At 35.5% G+C, this 20959-nt stretch overlaps 2 protein-coding genes across 2 annotated transcripts; one reads left to right on the top strand and one right to left on the bottom strand.

The window, feature by feature from the left end:
* Positions 1-710: 710 nt before the first annotated feature.
* LOC124300155 (uncharacterized) lies at positions 711-2413 on the top strand. Its single transcript, XM_046753860.1, has 3 exons — positions 711-868; positions 965-1114; positions 2249-2413. The coding sequence occupies exons 1-3, from the start codon at positions 847-849 to the stop codon at positions 2308-2310; spliced, it is 234 nt and encodes a 77-aa protein (XP_046609816.1). The 5' UTR covers positions 711-846; the 3' UTR covers positions 2311-2413.
* A 1714-nt stretch (positions 2414-4127) lies between these two features.
* LOC124300154 (C-type lectin 37Db-like) lies at positions 4128-20874 on the bottom strand. Its single transcript, XM_046753859.1, has 4 exons — positions 20359-20874; positions 8283-8395; positions 7377-7612; positions 4128-5297 (listed from the first exon to the last, which is right to left on the bottom strand). Exons 1-4 carry the CDS (start codon positions 20438-20440, stop codon positions 5180-5182), a joined length of 549 nt encoding a protein of 182 aa, XP_046609815.1. The 5' UTR covers positions 20441-20874; the 3' UTR covers positions 4128-5179.
* Positions 20875-20959: the final 85 nt, after the last annotated feature.

Genomic DNA, 20959 nt, shown 5'->3' with positions numbered 1-20959 from the left:
ATAACTCGACTTTTCGGAGAAATTAGTTGAAGCTCAATTGCCTATCCGGCACAGCGTTCCCAGTATTTCACTCGTGAACTGTTTGTATTACGAGAATTAATAACAAACCACGGAAATCTAACGTCAGTTAAAAAATTATTTTTATAAAATCAGTTGCACCTTCTTTCGTAATGAAGATTTGAGCGTCGAATGAAGATACACATTGTTATCTCCAATTAACGATACGAGTTGAGTAATCAACATAAGTACTGAAATGACAGAACAACTATACATCTCCATTCTTTAATTAACTTCTTCGACTATCTCTTCGATCCCTTGCATCAAGAAAATGTTTCTGAGTCTGTTAACAGTAATCCAGGTGCATTTTTATTGTGCATCTATTTAGATAATATTAGTTTTGTCGATCCGATGGAGTTAGATTGACATTGCTGAAGTTGGCTCAAATGAATTTGCGTAGTTGAAAAATATACGGCGTCCATACGGGGTTATATGAAAATTTCAGTCTGTTCCCGTTCGTCATTCCATAAGCATAATAATATTCGACTCTGCATTATCTGGGCACACGCGGCGAGCGATGGTAACGTCAGTTCCTGTCGTCTGTACGTACCGACGGCTTGCTGGATTGAGTTACGCGTGCGAGGTAGGACGCAGACGGCGCTGCTTGAGTTTAGTGTTCACCAAGGTCCCTAGAATAATCTAGGGATCTTGGTGTTCACTATATTTCATGCATTTTGATTGGCCACTGCGCCTACGTGAATTAGCAAAGGTGAAAACTTGGAGAAAACGTACTCAGTGCGTCATCTAAAAGTGGCCATTTTTTTATTATTGCACGTCTACCGATTAATCATGGCGGCGTCGGGCCAGAAGGGTCGGTATTGAGATTTGACTTGCTAGAAGTGAACGATATTTACTATTGCTTTACTATACTGTCGTCTTTAGACCATTTTTTTTTCCACTTCCACAGTGAGCCTGCTTCTGAGGGGTTGGAATGAAATTCCCGAAATTGTTGCATCGTCGTTTATTGCAGTACTTGGACTAGGTTTCGGGTTTGCAGGACTGTATGCCTACAATAAGAACGATGGTAGCAAACGAAAATACAAGTTTCACTACACTGGTAATGGCTCCAAGTTATTCAACATATACTTCGGAAGTTTTAATTACAGTTTCTTAACTCACTTGCTTTAGTATCATGCATCGAAATGAGGCTGGACTTACATAACATAACCTCTTATTGATTACGTTTGTTTCTCGTTTATTTGGAAATGTTAGTGATCCTCTATGTCAATGGTTAACGTCGTTGAGCATTTATTAGCATTTATGATCATATCGGGAACAGAAATGTTTTCTATTAATCTGGAGATCAACAGCTTTTAATTTATGGATTGTGACTTGTTCGACTTTTTTACTTATTGTGGCGTAGCTGTTGGTTCAGTAGCTGGACAAATATCTTCTGACTTCTTCATCCTGTGATTCAATGTTACTATTTTTGTTACATAGCTGGTTAGGGGCAAAAAAGAAATTTAAACTATAATTACGGTTCATAGTCATATACGCAATATGACAGTCAATGCTAAAACTATTAATTTTTATGCAGAGACTTATTGCAAGTCTCGATCTTTGACGATGCATGCCTTGAAAGACATTTATAATGAACATTGTAAAATTTGCTCATGCTATCTTTGAGAATTTAAACTTTTAAACCTTGCCGTTGAAACTAGCTGTTATAACTGTATCTAACCTGTCATCAACAGAATGTGGTTTGATGTTCCGTGTTGTCATTTTTTGCAGCACCAGTAGGGTGCGATATTTAGATCAAATTTTGGCAGATTTAATACCACTTATCTCTTGAAAGACATGGGCTACCTATAATTTTTTTCTATCCATTCGAAATCTACATAAAGTAAATGCATTTATCGATTTTTGGTCAACATACGCTCTATTTGAGTAATAAACTTTGGGCATCGTACAACCACACGCAACTGTGTCATAAGCCCACATGCGAAAAAATCATATTTTAAAATCAATATTTGTTTATTTTCCATTGACAAGTGACTCCTAAATTTGGTGAATCGGTTTTTGAAAGTATTCTTACTTTATTTATTGATGCTTCTAAAAAGAATTCACATAACTGTCTTTTCTCTCTCCAAATCAAACCAAAAATATCTCGACCGCTGACAATAATCCAAATTTAACGATTACAAAAATCATTCATTGTGTTGTGACTGATATCTCATGTGTTTTGTTTCAGTCTACAGACCCGATGATCCACGAGTTGCGAATATAAAAACACATTGTGGATTGGATGAATGAAATGTGAAGTATCCGATAACTGGTTTTGCTTTAGCAACTCAGTAACTGTATAATATCTTGTAGCAATTCACTTGAAATATATGTAATTTACTTGTACCTCAAATTCGATTTTTTTTTTAAATCAATTTTACCGTCATCAAATGTGTATATCCGTTATTGATAACCCCATAACTTAACCAGGGGCCTGTTGTTCGCATGTGATGAAGCAATGAAGCTGAAACTAGCGTCCATGTTCAGCACGTGACTGAGCAGAGCTGATGCTCGTACCGCCAGACGCAAGAAGAACCAACATGTGTGTGTGTGGAGATGCACTATGAGTGCTCTAGGAAATCGTTGCATGCGAATTTTGACTTGTAGATTTGGGAATGCATTCAGACCTGAACCCCGAAAAACAGCCATCCCCGGAATTTTTGGAAATAATTCACTAATTCGGGGAATGGCTGTTGCGAAAGTGTTAAAAATTGGTTATCGCTATTAATTCGTGTTTCAAGACTTACCTGATATTTGGAAAAGTTATTTGCATACGAATTTTGTCTTGTAAATCTAGAAACATATTCAGTACTGACTCCGAATTACGAGCGATTTTTTAGCGCTTTAGCAATTAACAATTATTAACTTAACAAGGTTTCTCAAGTCGAAAGGTTTCCAAATCGTCGAGCTTGCCTTGCGGGGGGATCTGAACTCACTCTTTTGGGTATTAACATTCATTCTTTTAAATAAAATCAGAGTGTAATACCGGCAACAGGGAAGTCAGGTTTAATTTACGAGAGGATATCTCGTGAGTCACAGTTTAGAATGAACACATAACAGGGGGAGGGCTTAGGTAATTATATATAAAGAAAAAAAGAAAAACATTCCTTTTTTTTCTTCGCCAATCATAATGCCAGAAGATGTATTCCTATAATTTCGTCAATATGTTTGTTCGGTATTAATTAAATGCATGTCATGGACTTGCGTAATTTGCTGTATTGCGGTAGAAGATTTTGCCGTCAGTATCGGCAATTTAGCGAAGGCCGGCGAAGTATTCACGTTATCAGCATTGTGCGCTAGTGTGGCCTAATAGAAATAAAAACAGAGATCAAATATTTAGAGATGATATTCCGCGCATAGTGTGCACATTGAATATTGCGATAGGAAACTGCGATTTCGTTGAGTTGCAAATTTCGATTTCCGAATTATTATTTACATAAATGTAAGCTTTGAATACTTAATCCCGATAATAATTCGAGAGCATTTTCCAGAGATTTGGATCGGACACTCTGTGCCACAATATTTTGTTTTGAAGTAAAAATATATTCAAAACCACGCAGAATTCTTGTGCCGATTTTTGAGGCTCCTGGCCGTCGCCTTGCAGATTGTTTTCGTTTGGCTTTAACATTGTGTTGCGTTGTAACTGTTGATTAAAGCGATCAGTTTCGCGTAGAAATATTGCAGTGAAATTTTGTTTTTGTCGTATTCTCTAACGATTAGAGTAGTTTCGTTGATTGACATTATAGCGTCTACGTAGACTCACTGCAGGCATGGATTTATTATACTCGCGGCTATTCATTACTTGTGCAATCAGAGGTGTCGGGGATATTCGGGAGGAAATTTCACGGGTACGCGAAGGCTTCATAAGTAAATTACAAAGTCCAAGGAGCAATTTTGTATCAAAGATCTAGAGAAATTTGCTTGATCCAGTTGCTTTGGCGAATACACATACGATTATAAATGCTGAATATTTTATATTACAAATTCTTAAACCATGATGACATCCAATATTGCGGATTTAGAATTTCAAAGCCAGCGGCTTTCTCATGGTTTTTTATATTAGCTAAAAAATGTTCGTACACGTTTTAATATCTAGAGGGGAATAAGTGCACTGCAAAATATATTAACTTAATTCGTGATGAATCATTCCATACAATTCTGCTTTCTGTAAACGACATTCAAAATTCCAAGTGCCATACTGCACGGGACATCATTCTACATACCGTCATTAGCTGTGATTCCTTGTCTGAATGATTTTCAGTTGCACTAGGAACATGACAGTCGAAACTAATACACAAGTAGCGAAAAATAGGTAGTCCAACTATTTCGTTTAATGCAAAGTAACAATTCTACAATCTCGCTGAAATAGTTTTGGAAAGGATAACTTAGGACAAAAGTATGTTGATTCCATTTATTTATTTATTTATTTATTTGTTTTTTTATTCTGACCAGATAAGTTTATTTCGTGGAGAAAAACGGCGCTCTGTTCAATAAGTGGTGCAAAAGTCAATATATATTATACATGGGAACTAAATATTTATAAAATTTGACAGTTTTCAAAATATATAAACCGCTTGTAGTTTACACGCACAGTGAACTCATCGATTTCGAGAAAAATTCGATTGCACGGCTTGTAACGCAATGTTATCCGTGAGTTGTCTTGTCCAACTGTACTTAGAAATTTGTAGGATTGATACATCGGTTTAAATACTTATATTTGAACTGATTCCCAGTTAATTTCTATTACTATAAGGATTATTATCATTATTATAATTGTTGTTGTTGTTTTGTTGTTGTTGTTGTTATTATTGTTATTATTATTATTATTATTATTATTATTACTACTACTTTTGCGAATACCTAACTAAAGTAAGGTAAATACACAGTCCAATTTGCTGTTTCACTGAGTGTTGATTTCAATGGATGTATTTTGAAACTCTATTTTTGGTATCAACCAGAAATTAGTTGAGGTATAACCGACGACTACACTTCTTTGACATGATAGCGACTATGACCACAGCCGGTATTTTGTACTCGTGATTTGAAACCCTCAAATTATTGGTGAACGTAGCGAGTTTGTTGAAATATTTCTCAGTCCACTATGCAAACTTATTTCAAATCACTGTACTTCACAGACGAAGAACGTCTCAAAGCTGCACGGGCTGTCGTTCCACTTAAGTCCCTTTCCATCTCTATTCCAAAGTTCCAGGCAATGTTCTTCCTCTCCGTTCTCGTACCTGTTTGAAAATAAGAATGAGGTGCGTTTTAAAAAAATGTAACGATGAGCAGAACATAGTTTTGGAATCATACGAAGATTCACGATTCGGAAAATGAGGTAGAATTATTCGGAATTTGTTCTGGATATCTAGTTTTCTTAATTCTTATTATTTGTTTCTAATTTTAATCTTTCAAAAAAAAAAAAAGAAAAAAATCCGAGTAACGCTTTGTTTACCGAAAAAATATTTCGGTGTAAATAGTGAAATCATAATCAATTGGAATTTTCTTCATCAAACATTCACCGACCATAGACAAAAATTCTTCATCAGGGAAATTGATCGTGAAAAATGATTGACCTAAGTTGTCTAACTAGTCTATCGTTACAGCATTTCTGTTGAAAGAAAAACTAGTTTTGTTATTTGAATTTTCTTTTACTTGGCGATGAATTGTATTTTGTGGTTGTCGGAGGATTGCGAAACAAGCTTCTAGTTAAAACTCTGAAAAATTTCGCTGACCAAACGGTTGAATGGCTGAAAGTACTGGAAGAAAATGTTCAATGACAACTTACAGGATTTAATCGTTTAGAATCATTCTTTATCAAATTATTTCTTGTAATTTCCTAGCCCGTGAAGCAAGACACAAACTTGAGAGGAATAGCTCTAGAATGTTTAAAGGGAATAAAAAAAGTTCCAAAAAATAAATCAACAAATAGCGTGTTTAATTATTGGTGGAACTTTTAGAATCACGAGTTGGCAAAAATCTGTGAACGGCAAAACCATTCACCTACTATTTCACGGCTCGGCCTTAATATAGTCGTAAAGATTGACTATAGCATCCTCTAATTGGGAAGACAAAAAGTTCTTCAGATATTTATATTCGACCTTTCAAATAGAATGGCACAATCTGCAGCGTAATGATGTCATGCGGTGATGCATGCGTGGCTTTTGGTAATGGCAAAAATAAGTGAAACGACCACACTTTACGATGCACAAGATGTAAATTTTTCTGGCTCTCCGTGAATTTTACATGCCATTTCTATTTTGTTAATGGTCAAAATAAATGAGACGTCAACAATTAAAATTTTTGTTACTTCCAGTAAATTTCGCATTCCATCTCGAACCTTATATTCTTCTAACGTATTTTATATCACGATTTTATGGCGATTCCCAAAATGACATAACAGCAGTTGAATACATCAGTCACCTTTACTTATATCAGAGCTACCGCTTCTTCAGGTATCCGGACTGTTTTTCAAATTTCTTAAAACTTGTCGTGTGACCATTACTTACTTACAAATTTTGTACTAATTGTTCTGTATATACTAACTTATTCGGATACTCGAACCATGCGGGTTTGAAGTTTCTTAACTGAGTAATTTGGATATCCGAATATCCGAATAGCTCTGCTCCACGTGTAAGCACTAATTCAAATATGACAATTTAGTAAAGCTGTTTACCCATAGAGTCGTATAAAAGTATTGCTTACCCCTAATTGTAAGATTTGATAAAATCTCGTTGTTAGAATTGGCTGCCTTATTCCAATCAACTAATAGTTTATAGATTTAAAATTAGTGCGTTTCGTGAGTTCAAGCCGTGAATTTCAACAATGGCAGAGTTGAGTCAGATACAAAAGCAATGGTACTTGCATTTCAACGCATCATAAATTCCATAAATTAATGTTAATTGACCTGTTTCAACTTTCATCACTCGGCTAGATATGTTCACGTGCACTTTCATGTTGCTAAATACAAGACGAGGTGATGACATTTTTCTGATTTTCCCTTCCTGTATTCGATCTAGGTAAATGTGTTTGAATTATACTCTCTAAATTTCCTTGGAGTGAAAACAACGCAACTCGCACGATGGAGTTGAATATTCACTCGATATGGAGTTTCGCAGTTTTCATTCTTGCTTAGTGATTTCTTACTCCATTGGTGTTAATTCTCACTCCAAGATATTAAGAGACTACGATAAAACGAAAATTATTTTCATCGATATTAATTCCGACCCCGTTTTACTTCGAACAAAAACTTTTTCTATTATTGCATTATGAATTAAGTGACGAATGTTAAGATATCCTGAAAATGGAGGAATTTTTACCGGAAATTATTTGGCTCCCCGATGTTCCAGTTTTCGAAAGTAAGCGGGCGACCGTTGGCCATCCAGAAAAAGACTCCTTCCTCAGCCTGGTCGGTGCCGGAAGTCCAAAAGTGTTCGTGGCCCAGACCATAGTCCTTTATGTGTTTTTCCAATCGGTCATTTTCCTCCTGCGACGAGATGCTCGCGAGGTGCATTCCGTGATATCGACAGTATTGCGACGCCCTGTACCAATTTGCCTTGAAGAAAAAAAAAAAAAAAATTGAAGTTATTCGTGCTCGTTGTTCAAATAAAATCAAACAGTTCAGTTAAGTCGTAGTCCGATTTCATCAGTGTTACGACAAAAGTGGCACTGTTTATAAGACCGAAGTATATTGGCTAATCCAAGAACTTTCGATCAAGTTTTTAGGTCCCAAAGTTTTTTTTCTCGTTAATAGAGCTTGATTTATAAACTATCTAAATACAGATATTTGTAGGAAATTTCACGCTCTATAAAAGAGTAGGTACTGAGAAAAAAATTTCCTAACTCTAATTGATCAAGAGATATACGCCTATGACTCAATGTTTATATGTCAAAAATATTGACTATTCTTTTCAAAACTCAAGTCCCAATTATTGTTCCAAACGACATAAAAACGATGCTGTCCAAATTTCGGCTCTTAATATTAATATTTAGAGGTGCCTTATTGCGATTTTCTATTTTCCATTTAAATAATGTGGGAAAAATGTTTTTCAACTTTAGAATTTTATAACTCGTCAACACATTAGTGTAACTGATAAGACCAGAATGTAGTTTTGCTGGAAATTGAATGCTCTAGAAAAAAGGCCCGTTATCATTTTACGACAAATCCACTCTTTGAAAAGTTATTTAAGGTCCTTTGTTATATATATGTTATACATATATATTACCTTGAAGAAAATACCCAAGTAGTACCTCTTTTCTCCAAGCTTCAGAAGAGGCATGGTCCATTTGGATGCTGCCGCGCTTGCGTTGTGCTCGTCAACGCAATTCGGGCAATCATCTGGAAAATTTTAATTTTTCAAAATCATTCTACGGAGCGTATACTAGCTATCATATGATCTAAGCATACACTTGCACAAATTATGTTTTCAAATCATCTCAGTACAAAAGCTTTTGTCTGTTCGTGAAGTCGCGTTTTCATGATTTCAGTTAAGGAGACTTGTAGAAACTGTAGAAACCGTAGAAACAGTAGAAACAGTGCGTCGATTTCACCTCTTCCATCATCTAGTAATAATGGAAAAATATCTCAGATATTGACACGGTTTTTTTTTTTTATTTCGAATTCGAATGGTACAGTTTTCTTTAGGTTGTTGCGAAACAGTACCTCATTGTCCGTATTTCTAAAATTTGCATTTTTTTTTTTTTTTGTTTGTCAAGAAAATTATTCCTCCTTATTCTCGTGATAACAGAGACTTCAAGTTCTTAAAACACTGTTATTGCAAAAAGAAATTCGAAACGAATTGTATCAGTGGTTCTTCAACCGTCGTGGGAGCTTGACAATGTTTGTATTTGCAGATGCAAACATTTCACAAGTGAATAATGACTTTTTAATTTTTTTAGTAAGAATTTCAGTAACAATAATATTATGAAAGAACTTTGAAGAAACTCAAGCATACGGTTTTTATTTGTCGAACTATGGCGAGAATCGAAGTTCAGAGATATCGCTTGGAGGATTTCGTCAAAGTTATTCGCCAGCTGTGGCTGGAGAAACGAGATTTCAATATCGAGGTACAAAGTGATAATATGCAAATTGATTTCCGCAGAAGAAATTGGCACACACAGAGGCATCGAACTTACATGCTTCGCGCGTAGTGTAGCTTATATTGGACACATCCTACTAGAGACACGCGTATCAAGCAGGATTAGGTCCACTTCTTTCGTTACACGGCTATTCCTTGTGCCAAATTGAATTAGCATTGCTAACTTATGTAGATAAAATTTGTCGAATCGTAGCATGTCTGATACAAATATTATTAGAAACTCATCATTAACAACCTGCCGCCACACCGGTTTGTTCGGTACATAAATTCCTCTTGTTAAAATACGCGAGAGAAAGTCTGCAGAGCTACTCTGAGTCGGTATGTGACGTTGGCCGAAATAATCTTGAATAAATAAAAATTCCTCGATCAGACCTTCGCATAAGATAGTTGAAAAAATTGAAACTCAATAATAATTTCGTAACCTTATAGCGTGACCAATCACAATTTCATAGATGAAGATGAAAAGGATACAACAAATTGACTCTGCAAGTTGTAATCGACTATGAATTAGTGCTACATAATAGCTGATCAATTACGAAACGGCCATGAAAATGAAAGTTCAAACAGGATCAAAAGTCTTGTGAAAACACATTGATCGGTACTGCGGACTGTTGGCTTGATTACATACCGATGCTAAAGACAAATAGTTGATACGGCAATTCTTGCCTCACTACATGTCGTTATTTCTATAGGTGCGTAATGATTTTAGTTGAAATAAATTTCTTCGCGATGATATCAGATATTTGGGAGTCGATCGCAGGTTGAGAATTCGAAGGATTTAGCGAAATGATGATATGGAATTGTTCCAGAAAATAGATTTCATATGTTGAATGGCACGGCGCTAAATGAAAAAAGCGCGAGCTTTAAGGGTGTGCAATTTGTGTAGATCGCCTGGTATGATAATGTAAATTTTTTATCACATAGTAGCACCAATGCCTACTAAAATTTCACAGTGACAGATTTTTTTGAAAATTATTAAAATTACAACAAAATTTATAGTGAGATTATGGCCGAAACACATGTATTTTAAGTGGGGAAATTCACCCTCTGACAGGGTTAGAGTTTGAGATAAAACTCGGAGAAAAATTAGAACCTGTTTTTGAATAATTTGTAACTAATTTGGGGGGGTTGACATATTCGTTCGAGCCCTAAATACGGACCACTCTAACAAACATGTTAAAAATTGTTTATCAAATACTTTCATTCGAAGCAATTAACGTTAATAAAAGTTTTATCCAAAATATCGTATCCATACTTTGAATGTCCTCATTTCATATGGTATTTCGAATATCTACACGAATAAAAGAGAATTGTCACGGAAATTCAAAGTCTGATAATTGCTATTTCTACGATATTACATGATGTGGTAAATTACGAAGTACCTTATAAAAGTTATTATACTTTCACCAATTATGTCTATGTGAATTGAGTGGTGTAGAGCCGACGCCGTTTTGGTTGTAATTTTACAATGAACTGATGTAACAGCAACATAAAAAGAACTTGCTGCTTCGCGACATTTTGAAGTGAATTATATCCGGTTGAAGTTGCTGTTTATACTGCAATTTCAGTAATATTAGAGTATTTTCAGTACAAACATCGGTATCATCGATATAACGTCAGCATGACTGTAATAGTTTTTGTAACTGGTTGTACAAAAAAAAAAAAAATTATGCAATACCGACGAAACTTCAGCAATATTTTTTTTCCGTATGACATTTCACAGATGTGCAAGGTTTGGTTGCAAATTTTGTATAAAGAATTTTTCACACTAATAATCCCACATTCTGGAATTGTAACGATTTTTTTCATATAACTTACAATTAGCCGCGAGGTACCAGTTGTACATACTACAATCAAACTTGTCGTTTAATTTAATTTACTTCGTCTTATATAATCGAAAGCAACTTTCTTTTCAATGAAATGATTATCCTGGAAACAACTGTTGCGTGACACAATGCTCTCGGATGACATACATGAGTTGACACGACAGTTAGTAGAGGCAATTCAAGGTAATTTACCAACGAGATGTGATTTCTCACCTGAAAACGGTCTCAAAGTTTGTGAAACTGTCGAGAACCAAGAGCTACTTCTTTTATCGTTCATAGTTTTCTGAAATTCTAAGAATCTCCATCACTGGATAAGTGACCTCTGATAAAATTTACATTTGAAAAAAACTTTGGTAAGAAACCGTGACAAAAAAATTTGCCGAAAAATTTATGTCTAAAATGTCTTTTATCAGAAATTTTTGATATCTTGTTACTTTTTAAAATATTCTACGTTTTGAGATTCCTCAAACAAAGTTTTCTATTTTACGTTCTAATTCTACGAAGAAAATATCTCCGTAACGTTTTCACGCCGAGCTCTGTAACTCTGAAATACTTGTTTCAGTTGCCCAAGAATCAAACCGTATTTATTAAAAAAGTATCAGTTAATAAACACAGTTTAAAAATACCGTCAAGCCTATAAACTGGACAGAATTCTCGTAATACGATGCAGATGCGTTGACACTTTCCTTTCCCATAAAATTTCACGAAAAATAAGTCAACCGCTTGCTGTCCATTGATGATACTTTCAACCGCGTCTCATAAACCGTATAATACTGTCAACTTTAAAAATGTTACGAGCCAAAAGAACTTGACCTTGTCTGCAATTCTTGATATTACACACGAGGGCACGCTAGTTGACTTTGGTGTACGAAAATGTTAAGTGCTTTTTTTTTTTTTTCTCGTGGTCGAGCTACCTGAACCATTCAACGACACGTAAGACTCAGTGGAATGGCCACAAGCGCCTATTGACTCTCTCTCTCTCTCTCTCTCTTTTTTTCTTATTTTCTAGTACTAGAACGGATTAAATATCTGAGCGTTCATTCTTCTCCCGTGATTCTCAAGGCAGACTTGTCTCCTCGGTCACCAAGGTCTGTGTCTCTCCAGGACTCACCTTATTCGTGATTTTTATCGCGATAAGAGCCTCCGTTTCCGTGATACATATTTTTTCGATTATACCTGGATGGAAGTTGTCTCTCACTTCCGCTTGCAATCGCAAGGCCACGATCAACTTTCTCTAAAGAGCAGTTATGACGGCGCTCCCGGCATTATTTCTCTATACGATCTCTCGTAAATGCGGACAGACGCGCAAACATTTGGGTGCCTGTTATTCCGGAGCGAATTGGCAAGGTCAGATTAGCTTTGTAATCAATGAACAAGGATCGGATGGCTGCTCACTATTTGTTACTTTTCAAAAAATTTTGACCACCGTGCCTTGAATCAGCCGAGTTTGACTGCCGTAATCAGTAAACGTGTATGGGGAATTTCACGCAGTTTTAGACGAGTAACGGTTACTTGGTTTTTGGGAAAATTTCAGATGTTGGTTTTTGAAGACGCGATCACATACCACTCGAGGGATTCATTTTTTGTTGAAGTTTTTGAAATTATTGAATAATTAGTTGAGAATGGTAACCGTGCGATGCCAGGTGAAACCACATCCATAGATTACTAAATTCGGGGGACATCGGTTTTTGGAAAAGCAATAGTTCACACTGCTTGGCAGATAACACTCATCGTCAGATATTGATCGACAACCGACACGACGGCTCGCAACACTTATTGATTTCAGTTGGGCAATGAGGCTTTTGACGTGGTCAGTTATAAACTATTACTCATCAAAGTTTGTTCTTTTGCCTACAGATGTGTGCCTTTTATTCTAGTCAAAGATTGATGATCAATTAACCTATGCGGATCCTTGAAATGTGAGTTTTAAATAAGTATAAAGTCGAAACTCACAGAAGAGATTTCAAACTATAATCCTGAATTTTTTTCAATTTTTCGAGCAGTGAATATAACGAAATATGCATCGGACTTGAACGACTCCGGTATAATGCAGTTTGTGTTGTGGAAAACATATTATGCAGGTTTCGGGTAAAGTCGCTCTACGCCAAACTTAAGTTGTTGACGGAAGGGATGAATCCGGAATAAATGACCGATAAAACGTAATTGCGGTTGTTTTGGTAACGAGAGAATTCTGACATGTTTGAAGCGATGATTGCATGCAGTGACATATTCAGTATTGTTATTAATATTCATGATATTTCAAGTACTGCACGAGCACAGCTGACTCGGCTTTCATCCGTCATATTTTGCATTCGCCAAATTTTACTGCATAATGTTGATTGATTCTTTTTTCACAACGTGATGTACTCGTCCTTTCACGGCAGTAATAAAGAGAGGAGGAGAAATCTTGCACGCGATCATTCCGCACGATGCATTCCGTAGTCGGTGTTTACCGAGCGAACAAAACGTCACTTGTTCTATTATTCGAGCCTACACATCACTGACGTGAAAATGCCGCGGATAGCGCAGTCATGCCGAACAAAAATATTATTTTATAATAATAAAAATAATATAAATATAAAATAATAGCGACAGAAAATTTCTGCAATTGTTATTGCATAGAACACAACATTTTGGTCGATATTTTTCGGATCTAAGATATCTTGGCTTTGCCAATAGCCAAAGCAAGTGAAATTGTAACTGAAAGCTTCGATGTGAGTTCAAAAATTATACCTGAACGGAGTTACGAGGTAAATTTCTTTTCCGGCATTCAATAATTCGTAATTTATGAAGCATGGCATTAATTCCTATGGAATGTGCATCAAAATTTGAAAAAAAAAAAAAAAATTTGCTTGCTCCAGCAGTAAAATGGTAAAAGAAGCAACTATTTGCAGACTACAATCAATATATTACTTGTAAACAGCAATTAGCGAAATTTCACATGTAATTGTGGAACGAGAAAAAGAAACTATATTCCATTGCCCGCATCGAGAGCAGTCTGGAAACCTGCGATCATGGTAATTTGTTTAAGCATAGCATCGCCTCATCTGGATTCGTTCTCCAAGTATCACGTTTCACATACGAATAAAGTGGATACTCTGGACTTTGCGAGGACTTTCTCAACCACGTGCAGCGCTTGAGGAACGCATGTTTGGGCACGTGAGTGAGAGAGGTTATAGTTTACGGCGCGTTTTTCCCCTCCAACTCAAGAGTGGCGAAGCATATCCTCAGTCAACGAAGGAAATTCCACTCTACCATTACTGCATGTCGTTGAATGTCAGCTTCTTTAAGAGTAAACCACACCTTTTTCTTTCTGCAATACGTGTATAGACGAACAAATTATTTTTGGGGGCTGAATTCTTGGAATTGATTAAATATTTGCAGTGCTACCTCGTTACGAGAGACTGTCGGGGCGTTTAGAGGAATAGGTTTCTAAAAAATTCGTCGCCGAAGCGTTGCTCCACTACTGTCTGTGTCAATGATCATTACCGCAGATACCTCGGCAGATACACTGATTTCCGTTAATCATTATGGATCATGTGATTCGTGGACGACTATTAAAATAAACGCGGTTTTTAAAATAAATGCGGTGTCACTCCATAATCCAAATTAATTGTCTAATCGTTTTTTTTTTTTTTTTGTTGAATCGACAGAGCATTACTCTCGTTTATTTGATCACCATATTTCGCAAATTCAAGAAATCCTTCCTCTGTGTGCATAGAATATGAAAATATCGGATGTAGAATATGATGTAAGAAGTCAACAGTACTTTCAGTCGAGTAAAATAAATAAGGAAGCTCTCGTCGTGTGTTTGGGAGTTAGAAAGTTCTGTTGAACCCAAATTAAAGTTTTCTTTTTAAACGTAGAAAATATTATTATACAGAACTTCCTTGAACTTGTTACGAAATGTAACATTATTAATGTCTGAAAAGCATGAAGAAAAACGCGACAGAAACCTAAATCATGAGATATGTTATAATATTGTTAGATGTACCAATACCGTGAACCGAAGGTTTGACAATAACAATTTGAGTGAAATATTATACATTTAGTATTCGTGACTAAACAACAAAGTATATATTGAGCTCTTGCGAGTAACGTAATTTACAAAATCATACAAATCCATAAAATTATATCTCGATCCTGTAGTTGCGATATTGCACCGAAATCTGCTTACGCGTGGATTAATTAACGCGTTTCCCTTTTTGGCGGGAAGTTTGATTTGAAATGAATGAATTGAACTGTTCTGTTGATATCTCTACAAGTATTCTATGAAACGCCTCCCAAGAATCCGAATAAATGTCAAACGACATTCTAAGTTGGAACTAAGAAATAATCGTGCCGGTAAATTTAGGCCTAAATGTATCATTCAAATTCATATTCGCAGGAGATCCAGGCCATTAAATAGTATGATTATCTACAGTAACCACTTCCGAGATTCGTGGAAACCGATACGTGTTTCATTTCATTATTATAGATCTGTACTCAAAGCGCGTTGATGCCTTATTTGTTCGCAAATAAACTTTCTCGTACACTGCGCTCGTAGACAAATAAGACCTCATTATGGACAGGTGTCTCATATTCTGCTTTGACATCATTTTGGACAATATTTCCTGAGGTAAACCAGAAGTAACTTTGGAAACAATGTTGTCCTAGAAACGCTGTATTGAATCTTTTGTTTCCATTGAAGCTGTTTTTTTTTTTTCCAAAATAAAATCTGTGACAGGTGGTTGACTGTATTTCGTTCAATATAATGCTGAATTTTTCGACCGTGTCGTAAGTAGGAAAAATTAGCCGTTCTCGAATCACTGTCCCCATGTGTTTGTTACTGCATGTAAATGGTATCCAAGTTTTGTAAATGGCTTACGTTATGTGGCCAATAAAGTAAGCTTGGTCGAATTTTAACTGGACCATACTCTAGATCGTAACTAAGTAATTTTTTTTCTAAATGTCATCGTTGAATCACAGGTGCAGTGAGAGATGAACTATGTTATAATAGAAAAAATACGCTGGAATTTTCTGACAGCTATCTAGCATAGTTGAATTAACTAAAGTTGACTCTATCGTAATAATGCCTCTCGCAATGGATTCGCTTTCCCTCAACAGCGCAAAACATACTATGGAAAACAGTTAACTTGACGAATAATTAAGTGAATACTATGTGAATACAGTCAAACGAACTATTTTTGAATTAAAAATTTCTACTTTATTTGAATCGTGGAATTTCTGACATATAGTTATTACGGCTCGCGGAGATTTATAATTAGAGAAAATTTCATTTCTCTTTGTTACCTATTAGAAAATTCTCCTGGTATTGTTGGAATTATAAAAAAATGTGGAAATACTCACTTACTCTAACTATAGTTGCCAATACTAGATTTTCTCGTTATTGCGACGTTAAATCTGTTCGTTTAGTCCGCTATATTTATCAGTTAAATAAGACCTTAACATCAATTTATTGTTTCACCAAATCAAATTATCGCAAATGTTAGCAGAAAACGTAATAGAAAACACCATAATAGAAAAGAATGGTGACACATACTAGATTTTCTGGTCACAGTTACAAAACTCGCGTTCATTTTGCATCCAGAGCTGTATTTTTCGATTATAGTAAAAGATTAAAACAGTTGAGAACTGCATAATAACCACAACTAGATAACAACGTGCAAAAAAGTATTTCACGCCTAGAAATCACGATATGAGCAAAATCGTTGTACTTGTGGAAGTAAAATTTTAAAGTCTGATAAGTCTTGCTGAGACATTAATTCATTATTTGCACAATTTTGATAATTCTACGCAAATGCGTCGCTATGATACCGTGCCGCGAAAATCTGATGTATAATTTTTATGTTTTTGTTTTGTATTTATAATTTCTTGGCGATGAGAAAACTAATCGGAATTTTTCAGCGTCAAAAAAGTCCAATGCGTTACCAAAACTTGTCAGTTAATGATACTGGGAAGAACGTTTACTGCCTGAAATATTGATAACGTTAAATTTCAAGGTGAATATTTCTGCACATTGGAAATTTTACGTTGTTTTAGAATAGAGTTAATTCGTTTCCGCAAGAGAAAATTGATCTGATTGAAGTTTACTACTTATTGACATTGAAATTTTTCAAATATAAGAATATTTGTAATGGACATTTTGTAGGCAAGTAAGGAAATTTCCAATTCACTTGGATATCTCTATTTCATTCATGCACATATCCGCACGTCTTAACTGGAGCATATCTAATAATAATTGTAACAGACTGTCTACATATCCGCGATATAAATACTGCAATTCACGAGTTATTCCATTAATGACACAATTTAATTATTAGATATATATATATATGTACGTATATGTACTAGAATTTCTTTATTACGTACACTCGGGCAGTGTATGGATAGTTTATTACATAAAGTAGAATTCGTCACGAGGTTAGAAAATGCTAATAGAAAGTTCGTAAAACAATATTTCACAAATCTTTGACGAATTGGAATAAACGTTTGGGATATTTCCTCCTCTTGGATTAATATTTTTTTACCATTAATATGTGGCATTTTCTTCATCTCATTACTTACACCTGTATAAATATTGTAAAATAACGGTGAAACTGTGACATCGTTGGAAGTGAAATTAAGTATTAACCGCACGTTGAATAAAAACATTCTTTTCAAGGTATACCACAAAAGAATGTCTAAAAAAAATGTTCACGATGACTCAGGCATGTATACATGTTTTACATTTTCGCAATGGGTTGAACACGACATTGGTGATTATAGAAGCAAATACATCTTCTTGCATTTCATTCGGTTCAAATGTACGTAACTGGTAAAATTAACGCGTGTCCAATAACTGAGGTGAGGTGCAAAGATTATTATAGAAAGTTCCGCGGTCGGTTCGGCGAAGGTTACCGAGGACCGGTCACCAATTTACCGGTACTTCGAAGCAAATTGTAGGTCAGGGACACTCAAAATACCTAGCATGATATATTTGAGATGTAGAATATGCGATTAATTACCGATAGTTGATTTCAAGCTGGTTCTTTCGTTTTCATTTCTGGTTTTTTTTTTTTTCTTTCATCCGAAAGTTTGGTGACCACTGATATGCCATCAAAAGCATGGATTAAAAAAAAGATCATGATATCGGAGGATTTTTTTTTCAATGAAAAACTGTCGAAAAGATGAAATTCCAACGTATTACACAATTAGGAATATACTGAAATTCTCTAAACTTGTGTAATTGGATCAGTTTTTTTTTTTTTTTCTTTAACATCTAAATGAAAACCCGATTGATATACCGCTTCACGATATTTGGTTAACGAAGTATAAAGTGATCTGATATATTTCATGTTGAGACGAGGATGGATGAATTCTTATTATAGAAGAACGGAGGTAAACAAACTTCACATAATCTCAATTTAAACAAAGAAGAAATTATATAAGTGAGAAATAAATTACATTAATACAAACTCATGTAGTATCTCATATCAGACAAAAAAGTTCAAACCTAAACAGTATGATGAATTTTCCTCGCCAATTTTTTGCATCATTGAGAGAATCCTGCACTTGGATTATTCGTGACACTAATTTTCGGATTATGCAATGTACTTGAATCGAATGAAAGTGTTTGAGTCGTACAAGAGTTTCGATAGTAGTGTTATAAATTAAAGCAGAGTTACATTGAAAATTGTAAGAAGCGACATGCGATAAATTTTATTGTTTTTAACCGTAAATTCATCTAGTCGATAAATCTGTGTACATTTTGGTTCAAATCAAATGGGAATGAAGATTTTCGTTTCAAGTTTGCCTATCTTTAACACTAGTAAACTTCTAAACTTACGAAAAAAGTATGTATAATCGTGAGTTATTTTTTCAATACGACTGTATTATAAGTTGAGGATGGCAAAAAGTTCGGTCGAACAAAACGTATTGATATCGGGATCTGAGAGTGAAACTCGAGATGACTGAATTGAATTTTATCTAGACAATCTCAACTTGAGACAAAAGAAATCGAAAACCGCAAATTCAAATAAAGAAAGTTCCGCTAATGTTGACCTACAAGACGTCACATATTATTAACTTCATTGATTTTGGTCATAGCTTTTGAACTTTAGTTGTCCAATTTTTCTTAGTTCGATGAGAAATTTTTTTTACTTTTCGGTAAAGAAATCAGCTCATCGATTGAACTGAAACGGTGAGACCTTATCTAAGTTCCGTATACTAGGATAATGAATTCTGAACTTAATACTATTCATTGGGATCTGCCATTCATTCTTATTATTGACCCACATAACCAGTCGGCTGTTTAACGGGTGCTTGCAAATAATCAACTACAACTTTTCACTTCACCTCATCGAAAAAGAAAGTTACCCTTCAACTTAACTGATATTTAAAACGCCCTCTTGTCTACGGATTTTTAAGAACGTTCGCTTGTCGATAATCGATACTTTTTGTTAATTTTATTCGGAGATAGTCGTACATCGAGTATTTATAAAATTATTGTATTTGTAACCTACGAAATTCGTTTTCGATCATAGAGTAAAATCGAACAGTTTTGCTAGATTCTTAACAACTCTCAGGCGATTCTTGTATTTTTAAAGAGCTCTTCGTACCTTTCGAATATAAAAATTTGATAGATCCTCACTCTACGACTATCTCGTAATAAAATTGATAAATATTATCTATTGTTGACCAACCAACTTTCTTGGGAGAATGTTTTTTTTTTTTTTTTTTTTTCAAACTAGTGCCGAGACGAAGTCAATACCAAACCTGAAATTTGCACATTGAAAGTATAAAGCAGCTCCTGCACTGAATGCGCGAGATACGATCGTGAACCTGTTATCAGGATTGAAATTTCGTTTAATTAACGCAACCTTTCTCTAAGCACAATTTAATTACGAACGCTCTGTGTTTCTAATGTTGCACATCTTACGTACAAACACACATGTATATATTGTATAATACATCTTTCGTTGGTTCCATGCACCATTACCGTTGTACCTCTGAAACGTTCGAGAGTGGAATCACTGAGACGTGACTCAGTACAAGTCGCGAGAAGGAAAAGCGCGACTGTGAGTATAATTAGTAGACAAGAGTGGGGTAAGAAAGAAAAAAAAAAAGAAAAAAAAGAGCAAAAAATTGCATAGAATCTGCAAACAAGAAAGTCCCACGTCTTTATACCACTTGTAATTTCATCCCGAGGTTCCTTTACCCAGCTTCAGCTTGCGTGACACAATTATGCACCGACTCTTGGAAAAAAATTACAATCCCGCGTTTCACTACCGTAAACGACGTGTTTCTTGTACGTAACGCGATGATTTTATTCGCATAATATTTATCACTAAAAATTTTTCACATGCGCATGGATAAATACAAGTAAATCAACGTACCGTCGAGTCGTCCGGCTATTGCTTCAAGTACGCCCATGAAAGCAGCAACGAAAACAATCACCGTCATACATATCCGTGCCATGATTGCCTCGTATATAATATCCGCCTAAGTTATGTGCCGATTAATTTATGTATTTATTCGTCCATTGATTTATTCACTCGTTTATCGATAATTCTTTCCGAACAAACCTCGGACACATGAGTATTAATCAAGAGAACTTTCCTTTACTCGGGTATGTCCGGTTACTTAAAAATTTCAAACAAAGACTCGCTCGCGACGCCGACTTGTACATTTACGATAAAAAGAATAAGGTAAAAAATAAAAATCGAGGATGCTGCGGCAACTTTTCACGCGCGACGCGATCCGAATCGGGGAACGTCGACTTGCGATTAACCCGTTTTACGTGGAGGAGCGTCCCGATGTTGGGCCTCGGACGGACGGCAGGAGAATGTCTTCTCTCAAGGTGTAACCTGCACCCAAGACTGTCTCTCGACCGACTAGCGATAGGTATGTACGTAACTACTTTCCGCAAGCTGAGATAATGGTACGAGTAGGATTCGCGTAGAACGATCAGAAACTAGTATCTGCGCATGGATGCCA

This window comes from Neodiprion virginianus, chromosome 3 (assembly GCF_021901495.1).
Source record: "Neodiprion virginianus isolate iyNeoVirg1 chromosome 3, iyNeoVirg1.1, whole genome shotgun sequence".
Taxonomy (NCBI): domain Eukaryota; kingdom Metazoa; phylum Arthropoda; class Insecta; order Hymenoptera; family Diprionidae; genus Neodiprion; species Neodiprion virginianus.
The sequence above is the reverse complement of the archived record's forward strand: the minus strand, read 5'-3'. Positions and strand labels throughout refer to the sequence as shown.

Excerpts from the sequence above, each read along its gene's own strand:
- LOC124300155 (XM_046753860.1), top strand. The coding sequence starts at position 847 with ATGGCGGCGTCGGGCCAGAAGG. Across the intron at positions 869-964 it reads GGCGGCGTCGGGCCAGAAGG|TGAGCCTGCTTCTGAGGGGT; the intron begins GTCGGTATTGAG and ends CCACTTCCACAG. Across the intron at positions 1,115-2,248 it reads ATACAAGTTTCACTACACTG|TCTACAGACCCGATGATCCA; the intron begins GTAATGGCTCCA and ends GTTTTGTTTCAG.
- LOC124300154 (XM_046753859.1), bottom strand. The coding sequence starts at position 20,440 with ATGGCACGGATATGTATGACGGTGATTGTTTTCGTTGCTGCTTTCATG. Across the intron at positions 7,613-8,282 it reads ACTTGGGTATTTTCTTCAAG|GCAAATTGGTACAGGGCGTC; the intron begins GTAATATATATG and ends TTTTTCTTCAAG. Across the intron at positions 5,298-7,376 it reads GGGGAGCCAAATAATTTCCG|GTACGAGAACGGAGAGGAAG; the intron begins GTAAAAATTCCT and ends ATTTTCAAACAG.